General features: G+C 50.5%; 1 protein-coding gene across 8 annotated transcripts; it reads left to right on the forward strand.

Annotated features, from left to right (window-relative positions):
• The first annotated feature begins 810 nt into the window (after nucleotides 1-810).
• Nucleotides 811-19,682, forward strand: ZMIZ2 (zinc finger MIZ-type containing 2). 8 transcript variants are annotated; one of them, XM_079150286.1, is made up of 19 exons: nucleotides 811-911; nucleotides 8,518-8,630; nucleotides 8,728-8,842; nucleotides 9,188-9,390; nucleotides 9,594-9,777; nucleotides 10,025-10,285; nucleotides 10,490-10,669; nucleotides 11,290-11,382; nucleotides 11,555-11,723; nucleotides 12,382-12,526; nucleotides 12,615-12,825; nucleotides 13,808-13,913; nucleotides 14,136-14,293; nucleotides 15,415-15,482; nucleotides 16,065-16,133; nucleotides 16,425-16,669; nucleotides 17,210-17,379; nucleotides 17,473-17,715; nucleotides 18,535-19,682. In XM_079150286.1, the coding sequence occupies exons 2-19, from the start codon at nucleotides 8,581-8,583 to the stop codon at nucleotides 18,640-18,642; spliced, it is 2,778 nt and encodes a 925-aa protein (XP_079006412.1). In that variant the 5' UTR covers nucleotides 811-911; nucleotides 8,518-8,580; the 3' UTR covers nucleotides 18,643-19,682. The 8 variants fall into 8 exon arrangements, with proteins under 8 accessions (XP_079006412.1, XP_079006411.1, XP_079006415.1 ...); XM_079150285.1 differs by having other exon boundaries at nucleotides 847-911; nucleotides 8,515-8,630; XM_079150283.1 differs by lacking the exon at nucleotides 811-911 and adding an exon at nucleotides 945-1,269 and having other exon boundaries at nucleotides 8,515-8,630.
• Nucleotides 19,683-24,633: the final 4,951 nt, after the last annotated feature.

A 24,633-nucleotide genomic window follows, 5' to 3' on the forward strand; every position in this document is an offset into this window, starting at 1 on the left:
TATGAGGTACTCATGGAAAAGTCTAACTCACGGAGACAGAAAGTAGAATGGGAATTGCCAGGGATTGGGTAGGTGGGGATGGGGAGTTAGTATTTAATGGATATGGAGTTTCCGTTAAGGAAGATAAAAAAGTTCTGGAGATGGATAGTGTTGACGATTGCACAACAATGCATGTACTTAACACCACAGAGCTGAACACTTCAAAATAATCAAAATGGTACATTTGTTATAAGTATTTTGTCACAATTACAATAATCATAATTGTGCGTGATCGGGAGAATGTGGTCTTCCTAAACTTAGGGTAGGAAAATATTCAGAATACTTAAAGGTTGATCAGAGCATTTGAATGGTCCCAACTGATCAAAGAGACGCTATTTTATACAGGTGGAAGTTCTTAATAGTTACTTTTCAAGGGAGACGGGCTGTGAGAAAGAGAGAACTCAGAGGTGAGGGCAGCAGATTGTTCACGAAATATTTTTCTATTTTAATGAGGGGCCTCTCGGGTCCCTATCAAGAGCCCCAACCCTCAGGTGACACCCGGTGTCTCGGCCTCCCCGCTGTGTCCTTCCTCACCCCCGTGGCCGGCGCGAAGGATTCAAAGGGATCCGTAGGAAGAGAAGGCAGCGAAACTAGCCGGGCCAAGTCCCGGCGGCCAGAGGCGAGGTACTCCGGGCTTTGAAGGGCCTGAAATGGACCGCCCGCTGACCAGGCCTGAGCTGGGATCAGCCAGGCCCGGCGCACTCTGCTCCGCCTCCACCAAGCCCCGCCCCGATCCCGCCTTCCCTAGCCCCCGCCTCCTGCTCCGCTGCACCTCCCTCCCGGCTCCGCCCCGGTGCCTCGGCCCCGCCCCGCCCCCGGCGGACAGCGAGCAGGAAGCGCGCGGTGGCTCTGCCGACGCGGCGTTCGGAAAGGTGTGGAGGGGGCGAGGGGCACAGATTACGGTCTGGTCGTGTCTCCTGTCAGCCTGGCAGCCCACGGTCCTGGCCCATCCTACCCCTCCACGCCGCGCAGGCCCACGGACACCTTAGCCCGAGCGCCGGCTCGGGGCTCCGCTGCTCTGGCCTGGGAGGCGGGGCCGGCGGCGCGGCGTCATGCATATGCATGAGCGGCGCGGCGGCGGCTCCATTGTGCCCTCGGAGCGGGCGGCGGCGCGATGGCGCGGGCGGCGGCGGCCCCGGGGCGGCGGGCGGCGCGGAGGGCGGGCTGAGCGCATGGAACGGCGCGGGCCGGGGGCCGCCGCGGCGAGGGGCCGGGCCAGGCCGGGAGGAGGTGAGCGGGGCCCCGGGGGTGGCGCCTGGCTACGCCGCCCGCAGGCAGGTGCGGGGTGGCGGGGGCGGGCAGGTGCGGCAGGTGCGGGCCGGCAGGTGCGGCCGGTCCCCCGAGGTGCCCCCGGCCTGCTGCAGCGCCTGAGGCGGGTATCATGGCCGGGCTGGAGGCCAAGGGCTCTACCGCCCACCTGCCGACACCTGCCACGCTTGCGTCGTGGTCTCGGGCATACTCGGCTCTGTGGGTGTCTGGTTCGTCCCATCCTTACCCTGAGCCTTTGTTGGGGGTTGGCCGGGGGTATAAGTGGCCTTTTGGCTCTTTCTGAGCAAGGAAAACTGATCCGGCCCTCACCCCAAACCTGGCGGTTCCTTGCTCTGGGGCCAGGCGGTCTCACCTTCACTGTGCAACCCTGTATTCCCACTTGTGTGCCCACCGTTAGGGGTCCTTCGAGGTCGTCCACCGGCCAGAGGAGAGAATGCGCTGCTCCTGGGCCAGACGACACTGACCTGTCAGTCCCCAGCCGTGGTTTTCATGAGGCCACCTTGTCCAAAGCTGACATACTGAAGCTCAGGCATGAGGGTGCTCTACTCTCCTGGGATACCTACCTTGTGTCTGCCCCCTCCCATCACCTGTGCCTCCCAAGTGTCCTGGTTCCCCAGCCCCCCAAGATATCCTATCCCCACCACCCAGTGCTTTGCTTACCCCTCCCAGATGCCCTGTGTCTCCCAGGTGTCCTGTTCCCTCTAGGTATCCTATCCCCACTGCCCACTGCCCTACTCACCTTCCCTGTCCTGCCCTAACCCTAACCCTCAAAAAAAGAAAACAAACAAAATCCCCTCTCCGCATGGTTCCCTGGGCTCTGATCCCCTTCTCTCTAGGGTACCCTCTTTCTAGTAGTTACAGGACATCCGTGGTGATGTCTTTTAAGACATTTGTGTTGTAGCAGATTTCACAGGGACACAAAACATGTGACTTGTGGATACAGATAAGGTGGACAGACTCATCACCAAGTCCTGGCGTGCTACACTGAGGGCATCCCTTGACACTTGAGAGTGGTAACAGGAGAAGTGAGGGAATCTTAACTACACCCAGCAGTACTGACCTGGGGCCCTTGTCACACCAGGGGATGATCACAGGCTGGAAGTAGGAGTGAAGAGAAAGATCTGGGGAAGACTTTGGGAGGGCAGGCCCATCATGTTTGGGGAGCATCCTCATTATTGGGATTGATCTTCAAGGGCTGATGACAAAAGCAGTCATGTGTCTGCAGTCCTAGAGTGGCCACAAGATACCCATTTTACACACTGTAAACTGAAGCCAGATTTGGGTTGTCCCTTTAGTCATTCACTGAAATGCCCCATGCCTGGACTATTGGTCAATGTTTATTCTGAACTTCTTGATGAAATCTGATATCTTGACTTTTAGCCCCACAGTAAAGCCAGTTAGTGTTGTGGCCTCACAGGTAGAAGAGGCAGGACTTCCAGTTGCCTGTGCACATGATCACCTCACCTTTTGTCACTTAAGACCCTGCTTCTCTCACATTCCAGAGCTGTCATTTCTTTTTTCTTTCTTTTTTTCTTTTTTCTTTTTTGGTCCCTTTTTGTGAAGAAGATCTCTGTGTTGCCGGGGCTGGTCCCAGACTCCTAGGCTCAAGTGATCCTTCTGTCCAAGCCTCCTGAATAGCTCGAACTATAGGCATATACTATTGTACCAGACTCTAAAGCTGTCATTTCTCTGAGACCTTTTGACCCCAACCTCTCTTGAGTTGGCTTGACCCTAGTCAAGCCTTGACAGAGTCTGCTTTGTTTTTAGCCTGTTGAGAAGGGGTGGACTGCTGCAGGGCTGCCTTCCTGGAGTCTTACGTACTGACTGGGTCCTGCTCCTAGCTGTTCAGACAGGTAGATGGAGCCAGGAGACTTGGAGTGTGGTTGCTTTAGCACACAGGGCAGAAGGGTCTGGAAAAATGAGTTTTTTGAAGCCCTGTTTCTGGAGGAAAACGTGACTTGACCCCTAGAAAGACTTGTTGACTTCTAGACTGACCTCAAGTGAGTCAAGACCCTAGCTTTCAGCTGGAATTGGTATGCAAGGAGAGTGTGGGAGGAAAGCCCCCAGGCAGGCCAGGCCTTGAGTAAACCAGCCTCTTTCCCAGCCCTGGCTGGGAACCAGAAGGTGGGAGGAGGGTCTGAATTCACAGAACACCTCTCTGTGGTCAGGAGCAGAGGGTCATAAGACACCAGACCCAGGGAATGGGGGGTTTTACAGAGAGAAATGCCTTCAGGAGACCAGAGGCATCACTTCAGGGGTTTGACAGGAAATCCTCTCCATTTAGAGAGGAAAACTCAAGGGGAACTGGAAATGTCTGTGGTCTCTGCCCATAGCAGAGAAGCATTGCAGGTGGAATTCCCCAGTCCCATGTGACACATGAGGCTGCTGTGAGCTTCTCTTTGCCTACCCTGTCTTCCTCACCCCAGCTCTCTACATAGATCTGAGGCTCCTCTGCTGTGGTCAGCAGAAACAGCACCTACAAACATGTTAGAAATGCAGGCTGGGACCCTGGCCCAACCTTTTGATACAGTATTGGGCTGGGCATCCTGTCTCAGGCTGAGAGCTGATTGTCATGCACTGAAGTTGGGGAGCTATTGTCCTGTGTAACCAAAAGGCTCTGTTCACTGCCTGATTTCCTCCCTATGCTACTTGGGACAGCAAAGTGAGCTGGGCCAACCCAGCTAACTTTGGGTTGGGGAAGGGTTGTCAGGACAGCTCTTAATAGGGGGGCGGGTGCTGCTGCTGCTGCTGCTGCTGCTGCTCCTGCGCCACCTCCTCCTCCTCCTCCTCCTTCTAGGTTTATAATTAAAAATTTTGTTTTGAGGTAATTGTAGAATCATGTGAAGTTGTAAGAAATAACACAGAAGTCCCTTGTATCCTTTACCCAGTTTTCCCCAGTGGTAACATTTTGCAAAACTAGTATAACATCGCCACAGGACACTACATTGATACAGTTTACAGGCTCCTTCCTGTTGCTGGTTTATATTCACATCCTTCTCCCTCCTGCCAAAATTACAAATTTACCTCCCCCACTAAATTTAACCCCTGGCAACCACCAGTCTGTTTATTTCCCTGATTTTGGTGTGTCAAAAATGCAAAATAAGGGACTAGGGATATAGCTCAGTTGGTAGAGTGCTTGCCTCGCATGCACAAGGCCCTTGGTTCAATCACCAGCACCAGAAGGGGGAAAAAATCAAATAAAGGAATCATACTATATAGACTTTGGGAATTGGCTTTTCCAGTTAGCATAGTTCCCGGGAGATTCATCCAGGTGGTTGTGTGTTATCAGTAGTTCATTCCTTTTTCTGGTATCCAGGCTATGGATGTATCACAATTGATTTAAGTATTCATTCACCAAAGGACATCTGGGTTGTTTCCATCCTTCAGCTTTTACAATGGCTATTACAAATAAAGCTTCTATAAACATTCATGTACAGGTTTTTATGTGAATATTAAGTTTTCATTTTTCTGAGGTAAATGCCCAGTAGTGCAGTTGCTGGATCATAGTTTAGTACCTGTGTACTTAGTTTTATAAGAAATGGCTAACCCACGCTTGCCTCGCACTTGTGAGGCACTGGTTTGATCCTCAGCACCACATATAAAAAAATAAAAGATATTGTGTGCATCTATAACTAAAAATAATTTTTTTTTTTTTTTAAAGAGAAATGGCTGGTTGTGTACACCTGTAATTCCAGCTACTCAGAAGGCTGAGATAGCTTTGCAAGTGCAGGGCCAATATGGGCAACTTGGCAGGAGTCTGTCTCCAAAAATTAGAAGGGCAGGGGAGGTAGCTTGGTGGTAGAGCACCATTGGGGTCAATCTTCAGTACCCAAAACAAACAAACAAAAATAAATGGCTAGATACACTTTTTTAGAGCAGTTGTGCCATTTTACATTCCCACCAGCAATGTCTGAGATATCCAGTTTCTCCTTGCCAGTGCTTGGTGATGTCACTATTTTTTATTTTAATCATTCTGATAAATGTAGTGATATCTTTTTGTGTTTCAGTGTGCATTTCCCTGCTGACTAGTTGATGCTGAGCATCTTTTCATATGCTTATTTACCATCTGTATATCCTCTTTGGTGAAATGTCTCTTTGTATTTTCCAATTGGATTTTTTAAAATCTTATTTATTTATTTATTTATTTGTTGTTGATGGACCTTTATTTTATTCATTAATTTATGTGCTGAGAATCAAACCTAGTGCTTCACAAATGCAAGGCAAGCCTTCTCCCACTGAGCCACAACCTCAGCCCCTGGATTTTTTTTTTTTCTTAAGAGAATTCTTTATACATTTGATACTAGTCCTTGGTTGGATATGTGATTTGCAAATGTTTCTCCCAGTCTGTAACTTGTTTCATCCTCTTAGCAGTTTTTCATACAGGGGAAGTTTATTTTTATTTTTATTTTTTGTGGTGCTGGAGATTGAACCCAAGGACACTCTACTGCTAAGCCACATCTCTAGCCTTTTTTATTTTGAGATGGGATCTCAGTAAGTTGCCTAGGCTGGCCTCAAACTTGGGGTTCTCTTGCCTCAACGTCCTGAGTTGTCACAAGTGTGCACCACCTAACTGAGCTGAAAAAAAATTTTTTTTTTCTTTTTCACCATACTGGGTATTGAACTCAGGGCCTTATAGCTGCTAGGCAAGCACTCTCACTGAACTACATCCCTATCCCTAAAAATTTTTAATTTTGATGAAGTACAGTTCATCAATTTTTTTCTTTTATGAATTTAGTTTTTTTGGTGTAGGAACTCTTTGCTTAGCCTAGATCTCAAAGGTTTTCTCCAGATTTTCCTAAACATTTTATAATTTTATAATACCTAGGACCAAATTCATTTTGAGTTTAATTTCAGTGTAAGGTATGAGGTCTGGGTTGTTTTCTGTTTTGTTTTTTCCCCAATAATGGGGCTCAATCCCAGGTCCTCGTGCATGCTAGGCAAGCATCCTACCATTAGACTACATTCCCAGCTACCTCGCCTCACCCTGGTTTTATGTTTTTTTGTTGTCTGTTTTACTATAGATGTCCAGTTTTTCCAACACAATTCATTGGAGAGACTTTCTTCCTCCACTGAATTGCTTTATACCTTTGGGTATATTTTATGTTTGTTTCCAGGTCTCTAGTGTCTTCAGTTGACCTATGGTTCTGTCCCTCTGTCAGTATCATGGTCTTGATTATTATATCTCTATTCAAATTCCTGAAATCCCCATGATTGCTCCAGACCCTACCCAACATGTCCGGGAAAAAGTTTCTGCCTTTTGGCAGGTCCCCCTTCCTACTGGGTTACCATCCCAGGAAAGGCAGTCGGGGATGGGGATGCTAGTCTCCCCTTGCCTGGCTGGGCCATCCTAATTCCCTACTTTTTTCTGTCCTAAGCTTCCTGGGTCACGACTTGGTTTGAGGAGGGTCTGTGGGGTCTGGCCATCTTTGAGGACAGGGGACCTAACTCCTGTAGCTGGGATATCATCCCATTTTCCCTCCTCCCCTAATTGATCTCTTTCCCCACCAGGCCTGTTGCTGGGTATGGGAAGAGCCAGTGGAAGTCCAGGTGTCCAGTTTGCCAAGGCACAGCTAAGACACCTCTCACTCTTAACCTGCTCTGGGCCCTTGGGTGCATAGTTCACCCTTGCTGAGACTCTAGGTCATTAACAGAACAGATGAGGATGTTCTACCTCAATCAGTGCTGAGTTATGGGTGAGACCCCCAAGCAACACTTTGGAAAGTTAGGTGGGTGCTGGGGTTACCTTCACGCTGGAGTTACCTTCTCTTACCTTCTCTCTCTTGATTGGTCCTGTAAGTAGTAGGGTGGCAAGATGGGAACCACAAAAGGTCGGCATACCTTGTGGGATATTTGTGTGTGTGTGTGGCAGCCTTGCAGCCCGTAAAAGCTGTGAGTTCCAGGGTGGAACATGCCCTAGCTTCCCCTCGAGACTTCCTGAGAACCACCCACAACTTGCCCTGTAGTCAGACCAGGCAGAGGTAGACATGGGGTGGCCTAGATATGTTAGTACCTGAGTTAGTGCCAGTTTTGGGTGAAGGAGGCAGTATAGGGGTAGGGCCTGGGGGTGTCTGGGCCTGGCTCGGGTAAGGACCTTGCTCGTGGCAGTGTATGGAATATGGCACTTGGAAACAGATCAAAGGTGTTGTCATTCCTGTGGCTCACTTACCAAATGGGGAAGCAAACTCATTACAGCAGGCTGAATTCTGTAGTACTGGCGAGATGTCCTACAAGTGCCTGCCTGCTGTACTCTCTACTGACCTACTGTCTGCCATGACCATGTCCCTATGGTTCACCTACCCTGGTCCTACAGAGGTGGTACAACATCGCTTTCCCCCACCCCTGCTTATAAACACCTGCCATTTTGGGTCCCTGCCAAGGCTCTGGTGCCCACCAGTCCTCCGCCTGTTGTTCTTTGTGTGTCCCTGCCCTATTGGAAGCTTACTCTGAATGTCAAGATGGGCCTGTGGGGGCAGGACTGCTTGCCGGGCCCCTGTGCCCGCAGTTTCAGTCAGCTTCTCCAGTGGCATCGGGATCAGTTTTGACCTTCCCTGGCCTGGAGCCCTTTTACTGCCCTCTTGGTGGGAGGGAACTGCCAGCCAGGGCCTGAGCTGCTTTTCTACATGCCCTGCTTCAGCAGGTATCCCACATTCCCCTCCCCAGGCCGGAAGGTAGCTATTCTGTACCTGCTTCTTGACCTTCTCAGCTCCTGCCTCAGAACTCACACCTAGCACTGCCCCTCCCCAGTTCTCCGCTCAGGTCGATCAAGACTCCAAGTTGGTGATGCCCTCCTTGGCCCTGTGTCCTCCATGCCAGCACCTCCCAAGGGGCTTTTGACAACCTCTCTTCTAGCCCATAATCACTATGGGGTGACTTTTTAAAATAGCTTTATATGGATATCCAGTTCTTGGTGTTGGGGAGAATGTGGAAAATATTTGGAATCAGTTTGTTTCCAGGGTGGATCCAGGGGTTCTGGGTGGCAAAGCCTGGGTCAGAAAGGCTTCATGCCAGCTTCCAGGCTGGGTTTGAGTCACAGAGGTTGGGCTGGTTAGCCAATATCAGCGTCTTCCACTGTCCTACCCGCGACTGGAGCCAATGTCAGCCATCCCTAGCAGAGGAAGGGGCTGGCCTGGTGGCCGTGGGCTCCTTCTACTCTGCTGAAAGGGTCTCTGGCTGCATCTAAGTTCACATCCTTTCCCTCCTGTCCAGCAGCCAGAGCAACAGAATCCCAGATAAGCACTGGCAGACCCGGTCTGTAGGGCTGCTCTATCGCCAATGAACTCCATGAACCCCATGAAACCTGCCCTGCCCCCCGCGCCACATGGGTGAGTGTGGGCTCCTGTGGCCTGTCCCTTGCAGGCCCTGTGCTCTTGGGCACCTGTGGCCTCCTGACCTAGGCCTCACCAGCCACTCTCCCTGTAGTGATGGTTCATTTGCATACGAGTCTGTGCCTTGGCAACAAAGCGCCACTCAGCCAGCTGGGTCACTATCCGTGGTCACTACCGTGTGGGGAGTCGGCAACGCGACACAGAGCCAGGTGAGCATCTACCTGGGTCCCTCCCCCAAGCAGCAAGAGCCTTGGCAGTGCCTTACAGCTCTGAGAGACAAGGAGGTTAAGTGGGGAGGCTGGGACATAAAGGTGGGACTTCCTGATTCTCTCAGGTCCTTGGGTGCTGGTTCTTTCACACTGCCTGGGATTTTCTTCCATCTTCAGCTGGCCTCCACAAACCACCCTAACCTGACCTATGGGCAACTACTTCCCCCCCAGAGTTCGTTCCCTCTACCACCCCTAACCAGGTCTTTTGGTTTCTAGTACTTTAGAACTACAGCTTGAAGAGAGTGCTTTGGCTGCTTCCCTTTGGTGATTCCCACTTCCTTGTAGGTTCTGGGGAACCCCATGGGCCCTGCAGGAAGCCCCCCTGGTGGCTCCATGATGCCTGGTGTGGCAGGTGGCAGCTCCGCCTTGACCTCCCCGCAATGCCTGGGACAGCAGGCATTTGCTGAAGGTGGTGCTAGCAAGGGCTACGTGCAGCAAAGTGTGTATGGCCGTGGGGGCTACCCCGGGGGCCCCAGCTTCACCACCGGGTAAGCAGGACCCCTCACCTGACAGATGGCTAGAAGCTGTCAACCTGGCGGGCACCTCTGAATTGTTGGACGTTGCCTCTCTGCTTCCCTACTGGCTCCAGCAGCTACCATGGAGAGTCTGGAAAGAATTGGCTCCCCCTAAGTGCTATGTGGCCCTAGGGTGAGCCTGTGCAGAGAGCGTGGCAGTCCTGTGTCTCTTGCAGATATGCAGGTGGCCCAGGAGGACTGGGCCTCCCCTCACATGCTGCACGACCCTCCACTGACTTCACACAAGCTGCAGCTGCGGCTGCTGTGGCTGCCGCTGCAGCCACCGCCACCGCCACAGCCACAGCCACCGTGGCTGCACTGCAAGAGAAGCAGAGCCAGGAGCTGAGCCAGTATGGAGCGGTGAGGGCCACCCCCCAGCTCCTCTCATTTAGCAGGAGGACTTGGCATCAGCAAGGTGTTGGGGTCAAGCATGGAATGTGCTCACAAGGGGCTCATGAGACCAGTGAAAGGGAAACGAGTAGGAAGAATAAGGTTCTGAGGGGGAGACCCTGAAGTCAGTAGCAAGGGGTGTGTGCCCACAGCACCAGTGGGCCATGTGCCCATTTGTGGGGGGAGTGTGGACCATTCCTTCTTTTTCTCTTCCCAGATGGGGACTGGACAGTCTTTTAACAGCCAGTTTCTGCAGCATGGAGGTCCCCGGGGGCCCAGCGTTCCCCCTGGCATGAACCCTACTGGCATGGGAGGGATGATGGGCCCCTCTGGCCTCTCCCCCATGGCCATGAACCCCACCCGGGCAGGAGGCATGACACCCTTGTATGCAGGGCAACGCCTACCCCAGCATGGGTACCCTGGTCCTCCCCAGGCCCAGCCGCTGCCCCGACAAGGGGTCAAGAGAGCCTACTCTGAGGTGAGTGTCTTGATTGCCCAACCTGGAGCCCTGGGTGCCATTTCCCTCACCCAGGTGACCTCAGAGCTGTGGTAAGAGCAGCTTCTGCAGTGAGAAATTTGCCCGTGCTTAGCAGGACAAGGGGACCCTGCCCTCAGCACATGGGGCACTGTTTCCCTGCTGATGCCTCTTCTTTCTCCCCTGGGGTATTTGCTTCTTCTTCAGGTGTATCCAGGGCAGCAGTACCTGCAAGGAGGCCAGTACACACCCAGCACTGCCCAGTACGCGCCTGGCCCTGGGCAACCCCCTGCCCCTTCCCCCTCTTACCCTGGGCACAGGCTGCCCCTGCAGCAGGGTATGGGCCAGTCCCTGTCTGCACCAGGCCCTGCAGGACTGCACTACAAGGTAGGGCCAGCTCCCCTGGCCAATGCCAGGCCCATTGCCATGGGACATAGTGGGGACCTCGAGGCAGTCCTGCCCTTGATGGATACAGGCTAGCCAGGGAGTGGGTGGAACCTCACAGGGTTCCCAGTCAGTTCAGGGTTCAATTCTGAAAGGAACCTCTGCAAGATTCATGTATGTCTCTGGAAATTTGGCATAGGGAGCAGCAGGCAGGCACCCAAGCATTCTGACATTCTTTATGAAAAAGTGTCCCCATTCCCTTTGCTTGCTGTAGAGAAACCTGTTAAGGAAACAGGCCTTTTCTGCTGGTGGTACACCATCTGGGCACATAGTGGGTGGAGAACACCTCACTAGGAGTCTGGGTGGGCAGGTTGGTTCAGTTGGCGGAGGATAAGAAGGGGAGGGTTAAGTGCACCTGTGTCATTTCATCCCTTTCCACATGTGGGGTCACCCCTTTTTCTATGGTGGTAACTTTTTACATTATGATATTGGTAACGTGTTGTGGAATATGTGGGCTATATAACAGGGCATAAAGAATATGTAGACTGGCAGCACTGTGTGTGGTGGGCTTCTAGGATCAGGCCCTGGGGATTCACCTGGGGGCAGGGCCCACGTGCACTCAGTTTTCTCTCTCACAGCCCACAGAGCAGTTCAACGGGCAGGGCACCAGCTTCAACGGGGGCAGCGTCAGCTACAGCCAGCCTGGCCTGAGTGGGGTATGGGGCTCTGCTGGGTGGATGGCCGGGAGGCTCACAGGGTGGGCATGTGGACAGAGGGGCTGCCTCCTTTCTACCTCTGTTCTCATGTTTCCCAGTGGGTGCTACATGAACAACTTTCCTCCACCCATCCTGCCATTCTGTTTTAACAGTTTGTGCTCAATCCCTACAGCCTGCCCGTTCCATCCCTGGCTACCCCAGTTCCCCACTGCCAGGCAACCCCACACCACCCATGACACCCAGCAGCAGTGTCCCGTACATGTCCCCAAGCCAGGAGGTCAAGTCTCCCTTCCTGCCTGACCTCAAACCAGGCCTCAGCTCCTTGCACCCATCGCCCTCTGGTGAGTGTTCACTCTTGGGACAACAGCTGTGACAGGCTGTATAGATAAAGGGAATACCAGGACTCCAGAGTCTCAGGGAAACTTGGGAGAGCAGGGGCAGTTGCTGGATCCCAAGTAAAGCTAAGGTTTCCATCTTAAAGATAGACTGTTTGGTGCCAGACCTTCACCTTTGTTTTCTATATATGGCTCTGTGTAGATCTGCTAGAACTGTAGATCTCTACAGGAAAATACCCGTGGATACAATTTTTGTATATAAAATTGAAGCCTATCTTTGGCTAAGAATCCCTTCTTTGAAGGAGTCCAGCACGGCAGAAGTTCCTGAAACCTCAATTGAGCAATTGTGTGATGTCCACTGACATTCTGGCCTTCTGGTCTCTAACACTGTAAACATCTTCTGTCCAAGTTGGGATCATGTTCCCCTATCATAGTTCACTGGACACTGAGCTGGGTAACTGAGGCAGAATTAACATTAGGACCTATATAGGCCAGTGTCTCAGGAGAGAAGCTGTCTGAGACCCTGACTGTGGGGCACTGTCCTGGTATTCCCTTTATCTGACTGTGGGGCTTTCCTAGTGGGGCTCCCAGGTGCAGCCTCCCTCTTTGAGTAACTACAGATGCTCTGTGCCCAGTTTATAGCCAACATGGTCTCTGTCACCAGGAAATGGTCCTTGTGATGAACTGCGGTTGACCTTCCCTGTAAGGGATGGGGTTGTCCTGGAGCCCTTCAGACTGCAGCACAACCTGGCTGTTAGCAACCACGTCTTCCAGCTTCGAGACTCAGTCTATAAGACTCTGATGCTGAGGTGAGCCCAACTGCCCAGCCCCAGCCCTTCCATCCCCACCCATGGGATGACCAGTGTGAATTCTCTGGTCATCTTTTTCCTGGTGCAGGCCTGACTTGGAACTGCAGTTCAAGTGCTACCACCACGAGGACCGACAAATGAACACCAACTGGCCAGCCTCGGTTCAGGTCAGCGTCAATGCCACTCCCCTCACCATTGAGCGTGGAGACAATAAGACCTCGCACAAGCCCCTCTATCTGAAGCACGTGTGCCAGCCAGGCCGCAACACCATCCAGATCACTGTCACCGCCTGTTGCTGCGTGAGTTCCTGTAGGGCATGGGCAGGGCTTGTCTGAAATACCACCTGGCTCACCATCCCTGGAGTCATGGATGGGCTGAGGATGGGTGGGGCCAGGGGGACATGGGGCTTTATCCTTGAAGAAAAAGGCTTTGCTTCTTGTTACCACTTTTTATCTTAAGCTCTTTTCTACTTGCCCTTAAAAAGGGATCCAGTTAAATACATCCTAGCTATTTTTCAGTTAGATTATGTTATTAGATTTGATGCTCATATTGATAAAATGAGAGAAACCAAGTTGTGTAGAAAATTCATAGAGTTCTATCCATAGTGGGTTCCACATCACCCATGTTCCAGCCAGCAGGATCTCACACAGAGCTACACATGAGCTACATGTGTACCCAGGGCCTAGGGATGGGGCAGCTCAGACTTAGGTTTGAACTCAGACACAGTATCAGTAAGATTGGATGCCATGAACAGGGAGATATACAGGACCTTCAGGTATTGTTTTTGTTTTTAATATTTTTTTAGTTGCCAAAGGACCTTTATTTTATTTATTTATATGTGGTGCTGAGAATTGAACCCAGTGCCTCACACGTGCTAGGCAAGCACTTTACCACTGAGCTACAATCCCAGCCCAAGTATTGTGTTTTTATGGCAAGGTGAGAACCTAGGCAGTGGATGAACAAGGACAGGATGCCCAATAAAGCTATTGAGATGTTCGAGTGTGGGGAGGACCAGCAGCCTGAGGCCAGAATCTTCTGGGCTTCAGGAAAGTAGAAAGCATCCTGCCTTTGCTTTAGCACTCAGGAAGATAGGGCCTAGTTACAAGGAACATGGCTGGCCTGGTCCGCTCCCCACAACTGTCTCCTACCCCAAACCCTCCCTTTCCAGCCTGGCACCCCTAACACAGCTACTCTTCTCCATCTGTGTTCCCCCAAAACCATGTCCCCACATCCCCCCAGCCTGTGTTCCTCCTGCACACAACATCCTCCATTGTGTTGCAGTCCCATCTCTTCGTGCTGCAGCTGGTGCATCGTCCATCCGTCCGGTCCGTACTGCAGGGCCTCCTCAAGAAGCGCCTCCTGCCTGCTGAGCACTGCATCACCAAGAGTGAGTGACCCCCAACCATTGGGGCTGTGCCTGAGCTGAACAGTGCTACATGTGGCACATCCCCATTCACACAATGCATCTCCTCCCAGGCTGATGGCAGTGGTTAGCTACAGGTGTCACCCTGGAGCTGTTGATCATTCAGTGTCCCTGACTGGCTTCCCCATTCATGTCCTCCCCATGTTGGGGATCTTTTCCTCAAGTCTTTTTCCCTGTTGATGTCAGTAAAGCGGAACTTCAGCAGTGGCACCATCCCTGGCACCCCTGGACCCAATGGAGAGGATGGGGTGGAGCAGACAGCTATCAAGGTGTCCCTGAAGTGCCCCATCACCTTCCGCAGAATCCAGCTCCCTACCCGTGGTCATGATTGTCGCCACATACAGGTAGGTGGGTGGTCACTGCAGAACTTTGCCTGAATTTGCTGCCTTTAAAATATTTTGATTTTGTGGAGCAACCAGAAGATTGAGACAGTATTGGATAGATTCTAAATTGGAAAAACTTGAGAAAGGTGTTTGGTAGCATTTTAAAAATATATATGCTTCATAGTGAAGCAGTTATACTTCTGACTCTATATCCAACAGAAACATACACAGTAATGTTCATAGCTATTTGATTTGTAAGAGCTTCAAATAAAAACAAAATGTTTATCAACAATTAAGAAAACTGTTTTGAGCTGACACCTCAGCCTCATCCTCTGGGGCAGAAGTGGAATCTGAACACCTAAGCCACTAGGCTGATGGACCAGGCCTGCCATGAAGGCCACTGGGCCTGGCTGCCTTGACGTTAGGCTTTTGTTTCTTCTAAATATAATCACCATTTTATTAACTTCTCTACTAGCTACTGCATTCACAGGGTTCCACTGTTAAAAGGCATAAGGATTCGGGTGCAGTCTACTTCCTGCCCCACCACGAGAGTTTCTGTCTTTGCAGAAATACCCAGTGTTGGACAAGAAACTGCACGCTCCTCCCCCTCTGTTATGTGCTGCTCTGTACTATAGTTTTATCTTTAACAGGGTGTTTTGGCAGTGGTCTCTTGTCAGTACAATTGCCCAATTCTTACTTTGGTCACAGGGGCTTCCAGTTCTGGTGAGGGCTGCTTGGGATATTCCCAAGCTTGGTCCCTTAGAATGATGTTACAGTGGAGCCAGGCGTGGTGGTGCATGCCTGTAATCCCAGCAACTTGGGAGGCTGAGGCAGGAGGATCACAAATTCAAGGCCAGTCTTGGCAATTTAGCAAGTCCCTTACCAACTTACTGAGACCCTGTCTCCAAATAAAAATTAAAAGGATTGGGGACGTAGCTCAGTGGTAAAGCACCCCTGGGTTTAATCCCCAATACCAAAAAAAAAAAAAAGAAAGAAAGAAAAGAATGATATTACAGCAGAAGCCTGATTCATGAGGTATCTCAAACATGCATGTGAATAAGACATATTCCAGAAATCCAGAAAACAGATTACTCCTACCCTGGCTCACACTGAGAAATGACCTGTCTCCCTTCTCTTGGCAGTGCTTTGACCTGGAGTCATACCTGCAGCTCAACTGTGAGCGAGGGACCTGGAGGTGCCCTGTATGCAAGTGAGTCTTGTGGCATGTGACAAGGGAGGAACTGCCATGTCCTCAGAGACTTTTATAGGTGAAATTTCCAAATACTCAAGCCTGCTGGAAGGAGGGCTCAGCTCAGGGCAGAAACCTTATTTTTTTTCCCATATTTTCTTAATTGGTACATTATAGTTGTACATATGGTATGATTTGTTGTTACATATTCATACTTGCACACAATATAACAACATAATTTGGCCAGTATTCCCCAGGGGCAGAAACCATCCATGGGGTAGCCTTATGCAGGGTCACCTCATGCCCATTCACCTCACAAATCTTAACTTCTTATAGTCACCTCACACAAGGGCATCATGGGCAGTTTTTTTATGCAGGGTGACTTCATCTAAGTTTACGTCACATGGGGTTATCTCTTATAATCACTGTATATAGGGTCACCTCACATGGGGTCGTCTTGGACAGTTACCTCATTCAGGGTTGCCTCACTCAGGGTCACTATTGAGACCTGACACAGGTCTTGGGTTTGAGAAATGACAGTGTCTGTGCTCAGGATGAGGTTGGGCAAGGCCTCTAAGCCATATCCTCTTTTGTTATCTGCAGCAAGACAGCATTGCTGGAGGGTCTGGAGGTGGACCAGTACATGCTGGGCATCCTGATATACATTCAGAAGTAAGTGTCTTCTTCCTGACACCCCTGTGTCTGTGGCCACCAGAGGGCAGTCCTGGGATGAATGTAGTCTTCTGAGCTCTTTACTACCCTGGAGTGGCTCAGTTCAGACTAGAGGCAGTGCCATGTCCCCCATGTGTATCAGTCCCAGGCATAGCATCATGCATAGCACCTGAAAGGTGCTGGGTAGCGGAGTGTTTGAGTAGAGGGTCTGATTGGAAACTTTCTTGGGACTGAGGGGCAGCAGGTTCTGGTTAGATAGCAGGTGACCAGTACCCTTATGTCCCTGCCTAGCTCCGACTATGAGGAGATCACCATCGACCCCACATGCAGCTGGAAGCCAGTGCCCGTGAAGCCTGATGTGCACATCAAGGAGGAGCCAGATGGGCCGGTGCTGAAGCGCTGTCGCACCGTGAGCCCTGCCCATGTGCTCATGCCCAGCGTGATGGAGATGATTGCAGCCCTGGGCCCTGGTGCTGCCCCTTTTGCCCCCTTGCAGCCCCCTTCAGCCCCTGCCCCCAGCGACTACCCTGGCCAGGGTGAGTACAGCACACACAGCCTCAAACTTCAGGTGACTCTGGGCCAATGACTCATCCTCTCTAGAGTCTCCTGGCCTGTGGAAGTGTCACCATGCAGGCCATGTACCTGCTTTATAAATATCCAAGCAAAACATGCCAAGGGTATCTGTCCTTCACATTCCATCTCAGGGGTGTGGTGGTGGAAGTACAGTCTTGGCCATGGCCCTAGAAATGGATAGTGCGGCCTCTGTCCTCTTTCCCCCAATTTAGAGTAAGGGTCTCTTGACTAGAACACCCCCACTGACTGGCTCCTGGCCAGGGCATCCATTGGGGAGCTACTATGCAGGTACAGTGCACTTTGTTGTGGTGGGTCCCATTTCATCACCCTGGAGGCCCCTATTCCTAGGATCATCCCAAGGCCAGTTCCCTCTTCCATCAATGAAAAGAAATGTCAAATCACTGTTGTCAGTGGGTGAGCACTCTATCCTACCTGTGCCACAGTTGGCATGTTCCTGGCCCTTCTGCCACATGAGCCCTCCTGACCTGACTCTCTTCTCATAGGTTCCAGCTTCCTAGGGCCTGGACCCTTCCCAGAGTCTTTCCCACCCACTACACCCAGCACCCCAAGCCTTCCTGAATTCACCCCGGGGCCACCTCCCATTTCCTACCAGTCTGACATTCCCAGCAGCCTCCTGACTCCAGAGAAGTCTGCTCCCTGCCTCCCAGGCCAGGTCAGTGTGGTAAAAGGGATCCAGAGGGTGAGGGTGAGATCCTTCCAGGGAGCCCTTGGAAAGACTTTAACAAGTTTTTCTCTCCATCTTCAGATGGCACCAGTGGGCCACTTGGACCCAGCCCATAATCCTGGGCCACCAGGGCTACACACCTCCAATCTTGGGGCACCCTCAGGTCCCCAACTGCACCATCCAAACCCTCCTCCTGCATCCCGGCAGACCCTGGGTCAAGCAAGCTCAGGGTCTGTTGGTGAACTGGCCTTCAATCCTGCCACAGGCGTGATGGGGCCCCCCAGCATGTCTGGGGCAGGGGAGGCCCCAGAACCAGCCCTGGATGTGAGTAATAGGCCCTGTGCAGGGGGAACATGTGGGAGTTGCTGGAGGTGGCTTGTCCATTGTCCCTGGGTCCACTGTGCTTTGTAGGAGGCAAGACAGTGATCCCTCAGGGAGAACCATCCAGATAATGTCAACCAAATGCAGCTCTTATTCATGTGTTGGGTACCTGAAATATCTGTGAGGTTCCAGGTACCCTGTGTGGTTAACGAGTGGCCTGTCTGGGTGCTGCAGTAGGTGTATGCAGAGTCCTCAGAGATGACTGGGCTGGAAGTTTCTGCTGCACTCCTTAGAATCTGACTTGACCTGTCCACTCATTCAGTGGTTCTGCCTCTTGATACACAGGCAGTGTGTGAACTCAAGCCCAGTGCCTAAAAGACAGGGTTGACCATTCCTGAACCCTGGTGGAAATTCATTGAAGTTCCACATGAAAAAGATTAGAACAAGCAGCCCAGAGCAGAAAATTCTAGAGGCTTGGAGTTCTGCTACCCACATTCACCCCTGAGAATCACAGTGGGGATCCTCTTTAGGCCTGTGCACCTCCACTGCGCAGCTGGGCCACCTTGGATGGGCACTCTGGTTCCTGGTAGTATAGAGCAGCATGCCATAAACTATTCCTGGCCCCAGAGCAGCCTTTCACTGGGAGATCTCAGGCAACTATGCAGGCTGTCAGTAAGGCCCAGGCATACATCCTTCATTAGGTAAGGGGCCACTTAGCATCCTTGCAGGGCCTGGGAACAGGCCTTGGATGCAGGGGCAGTATGGCCACTTGGCATGATGGGTCTGAGACTAGAGTTGCTGACATGTTTGCTTTGTCCTCAGCTGCTCCCAGAACTGACCAACCCTGATGAGCTGCTGTCCTACCTGGGCCCACCTGACCTCCCCACAAACAGCAATGATGATCTGCTCTCTCTCTTTGAGAACAACTGATCCTGTGTTAACCCCTGGCCTAGCAGGGACACACTCAAAGATGTCACCACAGCCTGCCCTCCTTGCAGAGCCCTACAGGACACCTGGCACACCTTCCCAAAACTCATCACATGTCCAGAGCCAGGGTCTGCCACTGCTGGTCCCAGCCCTGAACTGTGGAAGCAGCTTGTGCTCTGTTGGAGGGGCCCCTAAGCCAGTGGCCACCATCACCCTCCCTCCACCAGGTTCACTGCTGCAAAACGGTTTTGCTGAGGTGCCCTGCCCACCCGCTGCACACACACCCTATACCCCTAATCTCACAGCCTTGCACCTTGTCCTTCCACCCCTGCCTGCTCCCACCCAGCCTGCATCTTGTCCAGCATTGACCCTTCTGTTTCCACTCCTTTTTGGGAGAAGAGTCGGGTGTGCAATGAGGCTGTCTCTCTCCTTGGCCTGCAGCTCTAGTGGCCTGTGCCCTGCAGCCCCTGCTCTCAGTACCATGCAGAATGCATAGTTCAGGGGCCTAGAGCTCTTGCCCAGCTGGCATTGTGTGTGGTGTGGGGTTCCTCCCCCCACCCTAAGCTTCAGGCAGAGGCTGGGGGGCAGGGGAGCTATAAAGCACAACAATGTACATAGTGTAGAAACACTAACAGCTGAGAAAGGGAGGGGAAAGCTATTTAAGTCGGCATGTTCCTCTGTTAAACAGCCAGCCCAGGCTTCCCTGTGCTTTCTGCCCTTCTAGTATGCAGACAGCTCAGGGAGGAACAGTGCAGTGGGAGGAGACTGTGAGCGTCAGCTGTCTCCAGTTGGGCTCGCAGACTCAGCTCTGTGTAAAATTTCTCTAATGGGCTGCTCTCCCAAGTTCCCCTTTTCTGTGAAAGTGAAGAATTAGTACAGCTGTGTTTTTTAAAACCACCTCTCCATCTCCACCCTGCGGGCCCACACCCAGGTGGGGAGGAAGAAGCCGCTGCATCTGCTGGCTCAGGGCCTGCTCGTGCAATTAGGGCTCCTGACCCTGTCGTGTCTCCTGTCTACGATCTCTATTAAAGGACTCCCTCTTGGTGGGCCTGGACGAGTCCCTCCTTCATGCTGGGGGGCTGTGGTCTCCCTTGGGGACCAGGCCCAACCCACAGCTGGCTTTTGGTGCCCTACATCAAGCTCTGGATGTTCTGAACCAAGCCTCAGCTATTCCCAGCTCTATGGTAAATTTCCTTTTCCCTGGAATTTTCCAAGTTGGCTTCAGCTGGAGAGCTATTTTGTGAAGTGTCCCAGGCTTGCCTGGGTGACATTTGCCATCATGTCACCTTCCCTGGGTGTGTCCTGGGGCAGGGATCCAGCTGTCTTGGACACCCCAACCCAGCCAAGGCCCTCACAAGCACTAGGCTCTGTCCTCCTAGAGGCCTCTGCTTGTTGCCCCCTGGAGGGTGCAGAGTTGATCCTGGCTACTATCTGCCCATCCAGATTGGTGGGGTCCAGGTGGCCCCTGTTTTTTGTCCTGGCCCTGAGACCTTGCCCCTGAGGGCCTTCCTGTCCAGCAAGAGAGACTAGAACTGTGAGGGAAACAGGAACCCAGGGAGGAGGGGAGTGCCTGGTATTCTTGGCCAGCTGCCAAGGCCTGTCCTGGAGGAGGTGCCTGTCTGGGAGCCTAGAGGCTGCAGGGGAAGACGGAAGGGAGGTGTCAGGGTGGGAGGGGCCTCTGGCAGCTCTGAGTACCACTAACATCTGAGACCACACAGGTGGGCCTTCTTGCCCCCTAAAGAGCCTTTTCCCAACTTTTCTGCCCTCTGAAGCCCTAGAAGCAGAAATGGAGAAAAGTGTAGGAACAATAGTGGGCCAATGCCAGAGCTAAGGAAATGTGGGAACATGCTTAGCAGAGTCCCCTCAGCTATAGGCCACCTTGGGGGGTTGGGGAAGGCCCTTCTTACTTGGGGTGCCACCTGATTGCTGGACAGCCTGTTGTAAGTCTGGGTGCACCTAGGTAAAAGGAGAAACCAGGAGACTGGGACAGACAAGAGTATGCAAACTACCCAGAAGTCCATCCTTAGAGGGTGGATAAGGGGTTACTGTGTCAGAACATTCTAGACATGAACAGATCCAGAAACAATGTGAAATAAAAGGTGTAGAAGCTCAAAGAGTACAATGCCATTTTTATGAAACTCCAATAAAGAACTAATGCATAGAATTTATAAATATGTATTAAACCCACAAAGGAAAGGAAGGGAATCGACACATGCTCACCTGTGGAGACATGACAGGTGCACTCAGAGCAGAGCATAAATGTTGGTGAGGCTCTTAAGGTGAGTGGTGACCTCATGAATTTTCACTTCACTGCACTTGTCACTATATTCTTGTGTATGTGCTAAGTATATGTAACTTGCCAAAAGTTGACTGAGCCTAACAATACCACCCAACAACAGCAAAACACATTTTTTCCCCTCAAGTATGTAGAGAACATTCTCCAAGACAGACCAAGTCTCAGGGCTGGGGATATAGCTCAGTTGGCAGAGTGCTTGCCTTGCAAGCATGAAGCCCTGGGTTCAATCCTCAGCACTGAAAAAAAAAAAAAAAAAAAAGAAGAAGAAGAGCAAGTCTCAATCAAGAGATTGGAATCCTGTGTTCTCTGATCACAATGGAACACAATTAGAAACTTAACAGGAAGAAAACTGGAAAATTCACGAATTGTGGAAATTAATGATTTTTAAAAATCAATGGGTCGAAAAATTCATAAGAGGGAAAAATTTAAATACTTTTGAGATAAGTGAAACATTGAAACAGGATAAAGCAAAAGCAATCCTGAGGGAATTTATATTTGTAAATGCTTTCATTAAAAAGAGAATGAGGGCTGAGGTTGTTGCTCAGTGGTAGAGTGCTTTCCTAGCCCATGTGAGGCACTGGGCTCGACCCTCAGCACCACATAAAAACATTAAAAAAAAAAAAAAAAAAAAAAAAAAAAAAAAAATATATATATATATATATATATATATATATATATATGTATGTATGTATATATCTCCCAGCAGTTTGGGAGGCTGAGGCAGGAGGATTGAGAGTTCAAAGCCAGTCTCAGCAACTTAGAAAGGCCCTAAGCAACTCAGTGAGACCCTCTCTAAATAAAATACAAAATATCACTGGGGATGTGGCTTAGTGGTCAAGTGCCTCTGAGTTCAATCCCCAGTACCTGCTCTCTCTCCAAAACAGAATGAGGGCTGGAATTCTAGCTCAGTGGTAGAGTGCTTGTTTAGCACATGTGAGGCACTGGATTTGATCCTCAGCACCACATAAGAATAAAAGTATTACATCTAAACTAAAAATGTTTTAAAAGAGTGAGTCAGTCCAGGTGTGATGGTGCATGCCTGTAATCCCAGTATCTCAGGAGGCTGAAGTAGTAGGACCACAAGTTCAAAGCCAGCCTCAGCAACTTAGGCCCTAAGCAATTTAGCAAGACCCTGTCCAAAAAAAAAAAAAAAAAAAAAAAAAAAAAAAAAAAAATAGGCTGGGGATGTGGCTCAATGGTAAAAGAGTCCCTGGGTTCAGTCCCTCAACCTAAATAAATAATAGCTATCTCAAGGAATTAGACAAACTAAAATAAAAGCAGAAGGAAGAAAATAAAAATTAGAAATGGAGAATAGAGAATATAAAAGTTGTTTTTTTGACAAGTGTAATAAACCTTTGACTAGTAAAAATATACAAATAACTGGGTGCAGTGGCACACACCTGTGATCCCAGTAACCCAGGAGGCTGAGCAGGAGGATCACAAGTTCACAAGTTTGAAGTAAGCCTTGACAATTTAGACTCAGTTTCAAAAAAAAAGAATGCTGGGGTCTGAAGATGTCAGAAGGTCCATGAGTTCAATTTCTGGTACCAGAGGCGTGTGTATGGGGACACAAAATAATCGGTGAAAGTGGGAGACGGGGGTGTAACTAAGTGGTAGAGCGTTTGCCTAGCATGCAGAAGATCTTGGGTTCAATCAAAAGGGGGGAAATGGGAGATAGTAATACCAACTTCACAAAAAGGATCATAAGAAAATATGAACAGTTACACACCAACAATTAGATGAAATGGATAAATTGGTAGAAAGACACTGAGGGAAAAAATAGAAAATCTGAACAGACCTATAACAAAGACATAGGCTTGTTCATCAAAATCCTCCCAACAAAAAGCCAGGACTAGGGGCCAGGGTTTTAGCTCAGGTGATAGAGGGCTTCCCTCACGTGCACAAGGCTCTGGGTTCAATCCCCAGCAACACACACACACACACACACACACACACACACACAGGACTAGATGGTAAATTCTGCCAAACATTGAAGAACGGCCAGGAGGCCTTCCCTTCTCTCAAACACTGGAGAAAAGGGAATACTTTCTAATTTGGATGGGAGGCTGGCTCCCCTCTCCCACTGCTGTAGTCCTTCCAATTGGCCTCCCCTTCAGGGAACAGTTTCCCACCCTTTCCCTTTAGCTTAACCCACTCAAAAGGCTCCTCGCCACCTCCCAAGCTCCCAGTGGTCATCAAAACAGTCCCATGTTGGGAACAGTTAAGGACGACTTTGACCCAGGTTGGTTCCAAGAGAGAAACCAGGAGCCAGGCGTGGTGGCACATGCCTGTAATCCCAGCGACTTGGGAGGCTCAGGCAGGGGGATCACAAGTTCAAAGCTGGCCTCAGCAATTTAACAAGACCCTGTCTCAAAATAAAAAATGAAAAGGGCTGGGAATGTGGTTCAGTGGTAAAGTACCCCTGGGTTAAAAAGGAAGCCATGGACATCAGTGCCATCAGAGAAAGAAATCTAGACATGACCAGGAAGAATTTAATTTGTACAAGGGCCATCTAATTGTCACAAGGACCATTGACACCACAATTACTACTACTACTTCTCCTTCCCTTCCCCTCCTCCTCCTCTTCTTCTTCTTCCTCTCTTCTTCCACAGTTTACCTTGCACCACTTCCCTGGTAGATAAATTTTTAAAAATCATAAAGTGGAGTACATAGATGTGAAGTGCAGTGGGATTTGGTGTGTGTATACCCCTGTGTCCCTGCCAGCCTTTTGGCCTGAACTCCTAAACCCCTAATTTTACTGGTTCTTCAACAGTCTTGAAGTCAGTCTTAAGGTCTATTCTCTTTTGTTGATTGACTCTTGTTGAAGCTTGGATTTTTATTTTTATTTTCATTTGCCTGTAAGTTATTCCTATCTCAGTTGTGACTTCAGAGAATTAATTGAAACTGGGCCCAGTGGTGCATGCCTGTAATCCCAGCAATTTAGGAGGCTGAGGCAGGAGGATTGCAAGTTCAAAACCAGCCTCAGCAACTGAGCCAGGCCCTAAGCAACTCTGGAAGACCCGGTCTCTAAATAAAATATTAAAAGGACTGGGCATGTGGCTTAGTGGTTAACTGCCTGTGTGTTCAATCCCTAGTACCAAAAAGAGAAGGGATGGGGGAATTAATGGAAACCCCTTCCCACCTCCAACACCAGCTCTTCCTTGGCTAGGCCTTTCATTGCTTGAAGTCTTTCATGACGCATTAACCAGGACTCTACAGGTTACGGGTGACAGTGGCTGATTCAAACCAGTTTAAGAAGGAAGGGGCTCAAAATAACAGTTCTGCAAAGGGCCACCAAAGGCCTTAAGGACAGGTGAACTGGAGCAGGCACACCTCCAGAAAGACCTTTCAGCCTCTGTGGATTCATTTTTACCCAGCTGCTCTGTGCAGTTGGGGCCTAAAGCCTACTTCTCATTAATGCACCACAGACAGGTCCTGACTGTCATTCTGTCTGATCTTAAGATGAAAAATCTCAGGAATGGGCTCTGGGTATCTTTCCCAGGATGGGCTCACTTACAACTTGAATGGGGTGGGGAGCACTCCCCAAGGGAGAGGAACTGTTAGAAGAGGGAGTATAAGAAGCCTCCCACGCCCCTTAGATGAAGTCTCAATTCCTGGCCCCTGCTAGTCCCAGGCTTCCCTGGCCCCAATCCTCTAAGTCTCCCTGTTTTCACCTAGTTCAGGCTTTGGCAAACCTT

Source organism: Sciurus vulgaris (genome assembly GCF_902686455.1).
Source record: "Sciurus vulgaris genome assembly, chromosome: 8".
Lineage (NCBI taxonomy): Eukaryota > Metazoa > Chordata > Mammalia > Rodentia > Sciuridae > Sciurus > Sciurus vulgaris.